The following is a 6,676-nucleotide window of genomic DNA, read 5'->3' on the forward strand; positions in this document are numbered from 1 at the left end:
ACAAAGCATTGTTTGACATTTTTTTCCCAAATTGAAGATTAATTATCTCTGAAAAATGTATGGTTACCCCCAATTTTCTTTGTGGATACAAACAGCACTTGCAGTAAGTTCTGCTTTCTCCACATAATTTTAAAACGCGCAAAAATTCCCCTGTATAAGTGGGCACCACCCATAGATAGGAAACTCGAATATCTCGAGATGCGCAGTAACAAAAGTAGGCACCGTGATACGTTGCGCTAGTAGTCAGGGCGATTTACAGGGCACGACTTTGTTGCATGTGACAAGCTTACGGCAGGCCTACGACATGAATTGTCTCGTGTAAATCAAACCTACAACCGGCTTACGACTGTCGTGGACTTCACAAAAAATGTCGTAGGATTTTAAAACATGTTTCAAAATCCTACGATTATCTTAGGTATAGGCAATATTGAGTGACGAGAGTTGTGTGAAATTTTTTGCATGATATGACGCGAGCAGCACGCGCTCCAGAAATCGCTTGTGACAGTCGTAAGGAAAAGTTGTACCGTCTAAATCGGCCTTTATGGGCTAAATTAGACCCAATTTGACAGGTACTCAACAAAGTGAGTTACCATAGCAACGTGCCTTTGATGTTACCGCCAAAGATTTGACAGGTACTCATCAAAATGAGTTACTATAGCAACCAAAAGATTAGCATAAAATGATCGGCAGCTAACATTATTGATGGGGGGAGTCAAATATCGTTGCATAGTAATGAAGGGCAAGTTAACCTTGCTTTCATGCTTTTGCATAGTAATGAGGGTCGCCCTAACCTCGCTTTCATGTCATTGGATATTTATGAAGGATGACGTCACGACCGGAAGTGGGTGGAATTGTGCCCAGTCCCATAACAAGTCAAAGACACCAGAATTCAAACTACCAACAAAAATCTAATAACAAAACAAAAACCTTCAAATCACAGGGCGGGACCTGTGCGGGGTCCTAGTGACCTGAGCGCTACTTACACAAATTTTAAAACATTACACTGGGTGATGTGTTACTGCAGTCTTACTGACCAGCGACCGACTTACACAAAATTATATTTACAAATTCCTCCCAGCCAGCCAGAGAGTGGTGCCCAAAAACTACTTACAAGAAATTTCCGGGTCAACCACGAGACGAGATTTAAAGAAACTAGTTACAAGCTGCAACGTGTTGCTCATACCCAGGTGGTTGTACATATCACACACTTTCAACCATTTTTAGGATTCGTTCTTTAAAAAACGGGTTTTTCTCTCCTTTTTTTAATATACTAAATCGCACCAAGAGAAAAAAAGCTGAATTTAATAATTTAAATCGGAACGGACTGCTTACCGCCCGACACGCTAACTACATTAGGTTTTTGTCAACTCTCACGCATACTTTCGTTCTAAAAAAAATTCTTCCCTCCTGGAAATAACTATTTTATGTCGCGTTCCTAAAAGAAGGAACAGCTTCCAGCAATTGCTCTTCACTTATATCCTTAAGGGTTTGATTATCCGTCCACTTCGAAATTTTGAGAGAGAAGAACTGTCGACCTTCCAGTTGAGAACTGATTTCGCTTGAGAAGCTTCTACTTAATTATAAAACAAGGGGATACCGGCATCCCCTACTACAACAAATAAATATTCATGAATAGAAACAATAATTTATCTTCACAAATGGTAGAGACAAGGGATCCTTTATGCTAGTTAGGAAAATGGAGTACCCTAAAAGTAAATTGGGCACATAAAGCGTCATCAATGACGTCACCCCTGAGTCTGAAGTTATTGAGATGATGACGTCACACGGGTTAAGAGGTCAGAAAAAACACGCACAGTTTTTAGATAAAAAAAATTCAAGTCTGTGGCTTACAATGACCTCGTTCACCTGAGCAATCCAGTCTATGACTTTCTGATAACCATACGGAATAGTCTTGAAGTAGTGGGATCAACGGACTCGCTTGTCATAGACCAATTAATAACACTTGAATCGGGAAAGGTGTAGAGATCATAAGTCTTGGAATCTGATTGGATTTTACGATTTGGGTCTGGCGGGGTTTGCTCAGAGGGGTTGTAATTTCGTTTAAAACATTGTCCCGCATGATGCCATAATTCAACTGGGCTTATTCCTCACTATTAAGTCGGAAGCCACGGACTTTGCATTCAACGTTTGCCTTGTGAGTCTGGTAGCCATAATTTTTGGGATCACCGGAGACAAACTCCACGAGGTGGTCATCGATGTTAAGTTTAATACTGAATTCTCCGAGGAAATCTCCGAGCGTAGGGTTGGGTAGCCCAGGGCGTTTAACGTAAATGACATAATTTGTGTCAAATTATTTGGACCTGCTCTCCCAACAGCTCTAGAGCTTCGCATACCCTTTCATTACAGCCTTTTGTAACTCGGGCGTGCACCACGTTCACAAGAGAGTGCGTTCCTTGTCCATGTGCTGAAAGCTCACGTCGCAACTTCTTTCATTTTTAAATGCGTTTATTCACGTTCGTTTTCCGTCAAACGGGCCTCATCGAAACGAAGTGAAAACTGTCTAACACGTGCTCTCGCACTGAACTCAAACATGGCCACGAAAACAGTCTGCGGGGTGGCCCGAGAAAACAGTCAGGGACCCAGAATCCCGTGGGGTCCCTAGTCAATAACATTACAACATCTCCCCTCTAACAGGATTCAATGAGTCTTTGTGAGTTTTTAGCTTGCCATCCAGATCTTGTAGTAATGGGTGACCTGTGTGCATCTGCTGTGAATTTTGGTTGGTACTTCTGCTTCTGTGAATGCCGGTTGGTCAGTTTCAGGCAAACGTGGACTCCTGGGTGAGTCATGAAATGTTGAAACTACAGGATCACACAGCGGTGGGTGCATGGGCTGATCATTTGGAACTGAGATGATCTGTCTCCTATTTCTTCTGTAAATACGCCCTTGGTCATCTTCCAAGAGCTATGACCTTGGCAACACTTCTGCTTCGCGCCATTCTTGCTCTCTGTTAGGACGAATTCGCACCTTGTCACCCTCCTCAAGTGGAGGCAAATCTTTGCTTTGTTTGTCATAGTTCCTCTTGGAAATGTTCTGGCGAAGTTTGAGTGCTTTAGCAACTTGGTCAGGGCCGACAGCTTGTGGTATTAAGAGACGTCTATGAGTCGGGATCATTGTGTGTGTAGGACGACTCATCAGCAATTGTACAGGTGATACACCAATATCTTGAAAAGGTGTATTGCGATACTTGAGAAGTCCTTCAAATGGGTCTTTGTGGTCTGCTGCAGCCTTCTTTAGGATACGTTTCGCAGTCTGTACTGCCCTCTCACCCTCCTAAATGGTGGTCTAGGTACGTAGATGACAGCCATGTGTGTGTAAAAAGGGAACACGTCGATGAATTCCACGCACATCTCAATTCCATCAACCCTCACATCAAATTTACAATCGACATAGAATCTGAGGGTTCCAAAATTTGCCTTTCTCGGCACCAAAACCGGACCAGACAAGAAGATGGCTCGATCACCGTATCTGTCTACAGGAAAGCGACTAACACCGACCGTTACCTTGATTTCAAATCACACCACCATCCCCAACATAAACATTCGGTCGCACGCACCCTTATGGATCGCGCAAAGAACATTCCTTCCACTGGGGAGGAAGTCACAAGGGAAACTAAGCGAGTAGCGAAAGCCCTCGCCGCTAACAACTACCACGTTAACTTCATCCACAGTGGCGGCCAACCGAACAGACAACAACAAATGAATGATACCGACCAACGTGGATTTGTTATCCCGCCCTACACCAAAGGTTTTTCCGAGAGAATCACAAAAGTTCTTCAAGATTTCAACATCAAGGTTGCCCATAAGCCTATTCGCACCATCTCTAACATACTCAAAAAGCCAAAAGACAAGATCGAGAAAGAGGCTTCCAGAGGAGTCGTATACAAGATCAAGTGTAAAGACTGTGATTCTGTTTATGTTGGTCAGACATCACGCGCGCTGAAAACATGCGTGAAAGAACACACAAAGGCCATAGCAACATTTGATTAATGGCCCTGATTTCTCTGGATCCGGTTTCAACCCTTCTGATAAGAGAATGTGTCCAACATAGCTTACTCTTGGAACTCTGAGTTTGACTTTCTGGGGGTTGAACTTCAATCCTACTTCTCTGCTCTTGTCAAGAACCACTCTCAACTTCTGATCCATGTCTCTCTGATCTTCACTATGTATCAGGAAATCATCTACTATTATTTGAACAGGAACCCCTTCAAAACGTCTGTCCATCTCTCGTTGGTAGATTTCAGCAGCTGGTGAAATGCCAAGAGGGAGTGTCGTGAATCGGTAACAGCCCCAAGGTGTATTAAACGTTAAGAGCTTAGAACTTTCGTCATCCACTTGGAGTTGCCAGTACCCATCGCAAGCATCAAGGGATGTGAAGCTTTTTGCATCTGACAGGCGATTTGCTACCTCCTCTACAGTAATCATTGGATAATAAGGCCTTTTGAGAGCCTTATTAAGGTCCCTTGCGTCAATACAATTTCGAGCATCGTCCTTAGATGGTGGAATGTTCATGTCTCTATCTTTGGCTTTCCTTTTGTCAACAACTAGCATAGATGACACCCAATGTGTATGTTCCTCCACTTTGACAATAATACCATCTTCTTCCATCTCTTTGAGTTTTTCTTGTGCTGGCTCTAGCAGAGCAATCCGTATTTTCCTTGGCGGGAGGACTACTGGAGGTACTGAAGGATCAATGTCCAAATGCACTTTGGTTAGCAGTTTACCAGGCTTGTCACTGAAACAGTCTTGATATTCACGCAGCACAGGGTCAGTCTCGAAAATACTCTGGTCTTCATCTTGTCTTGATGTGTCTGAATTCACGATTTGTGGCTCAGGTGTATCTATTAAATGAAGATTCATAAACTTAATCACTTCCGGATCCAGGCAGGCATCACAAACCAACAGTGGTGTGAAGTCGCCTTACACAACAAGGTACAACACATCGAGTTTTCGTTTTTTGTACAGAGTCGGAAGAGATACGGAGCCCTTTGGGTGTATGTGTTTCTTTGTTGATGAATTTTTTGTGGAGGTTTCTTAGTGATTTGCGTGTAAAGGTTGTGGGGAATAACTGTGGCTTCTGCACCTGTGTCTACCTTGATTCGAACGTCTCTTCCTGCAATCTTGAGAGTAATCAATCTTTTGTTTCTCTTTCTGCTGTCAGAAGCAGTTCCCAGTTCAACAGATCCAAAATATGTGTGCACATCCTCACCCTTGCCCTGACAGTCTTCATCAAAAGAATTCTCCTGCTCCACCGTGTCAACTTGTAAACCTTTCTTAGCAATGTCTTTGCACACCTGTGCAAAGTGTCCTTCTTTCTTACTCTTCATGCACTTTTTTCCAAATGCAGGACATTTACTTGGCTGATTAAATGGGTGCTTGTAACCGCAGAATTTACACCACCGAGCAGTTGCCCTGCCCTGTCCATTTGACAGGCAGCTTCTTCATAATCCGTAGATTCCTCCCCCATGAAGCGAAGTAGCGTGTTCATGACTTCTTGATGCACAGGATCACGCCTGAGAAGACGAGACCACTTTAGATAATGTATGTACAGCCTTCGCAATCTTCGCCTTTGAACCGGCAATAGAAAATTCAACGCTTTGGCCTTAGCAACCACTTTAGATGCACCCTTGTCCAGAAACCGCTCCACTTGTTTCACATAGAACGAAAGTTAAACCGAATAAGTGCATTTAGACTAGTATTTAGGCAATAAATGCAAGGAAACGGTGGTTTGTTTCAGTAATATTTCGATATAATTCTATATCATCGTCAGACTAGGTGACAATGCGGTAGCTAAAGTTTAAATCCTAAAAGGGTGGTAAATTAGCATCAATAGGCACGTGAGAATGAAATAAGTACAAAACAAAAAGAGAAAAACTGTCATGAGAATAAGCAGAGTTCTCTGCTTGCCTTCAAGCCATTGTTCAAGGATGGCGATGAACGTTTTATGTGATAGGCTTCTTTGTATAGAAGGAGGTTCCAATTGTCGTCACTGTCAATTATCTTTGTGTTGCTACGCACGGTTTCGGTGAAAAATTCTTTGTTGGTCGTAGAAGGTGGGCCGGTCTTATTGGAGAAAATGTCTGGTAAATTATACAGGCCTTGAATGTGTTGGATATTATCACACTGTCGAAGATGTTTGTATATATATAGCACTTTCTTTATCGGTGAGCGCGTGTTCTTGTGTGCGAGTAAATAGAGTTCTGTTCGTTTTGCCGATGTAAGAGCAATTGCAGCCGGGACAAGTGAATTCGTAAACAACATCTGATTTGCATAATGGTGGTGTTTTGTCTTTAGCACTCGTGAAGAAGCATAATTTTGTGGTCTTTTGTTTTATTCGAATGTCCACATTCGGGTCGACGAGACTTCTGCGCAGTTTATGCTTAAGTTTCTTAGTAAGCTGTGTTGTTAGGTCATCAACGAATGGGATGGTAAGCCATATAGTAGTTGAATCCTGGCTTGTTTGGGAGGTGACATTGGTGCGATGATCAGGAGCCCTATTTTGTGCCATAGTAGTAAAGCGTTTAATTAGCGATTTTGCAATACGCTTGGGGAAACCGTTCCATGATAAAAACTGTCCGATTAGTTTGAGCTCGGTTTTAATTTTGTTAGGAGTGCAGATTCGGTGTATGCGGTCAATCAGTGCTCTAACCCAAGAT

At 42.7% G+C, this 6,676-nt stretch overlaps 1 protein-coding gene across 1 annotated transcript; it reads left to right on the plus strand.

The window, feature by feature from the left end:
* The first annotated feature begins 3,224 nt into the window (after positions 1–3,224).
* On the plus strand, positions 3,225–4,010 carry LOC146469883 (uncharacterized). The gene has a single exon (XM_085122670.1). It carries the CDS (start codon positions 3,225–3,227, stop codon positions 4,008–4,010), a length of 786 nt encoding a protein of 261 aa, XP_084978796.1.
* Positions 4,011–6,676: the final 2,666 nt, after the last annotated feature.

The sequence above is a fragment of the Pavona decussata genome, unplaced genomic scaffold (assembly GCF_977016875.1).
Source record: "Pavona decussata unplaced genomic scaffold, jaPavDecu1.1 SCAFFOLD_115, whole genome shotgun sequence".
Taxonomy (NCBI): Eukaryota; Metazoa; Cnidaria; class Anthozoa; order Scleractinia; family Agariciidae; genus Pavona; species Pavona decussata.

Coding starts and splice junctions, on each gene's coding strand:
- LOC146469883 (XM_085122670.1), top strand. CDS start 3,225: ATGGGTCTTTGTGGTCTGCTGCAGCCTTCTTTAGGATACGTTTCGCAG.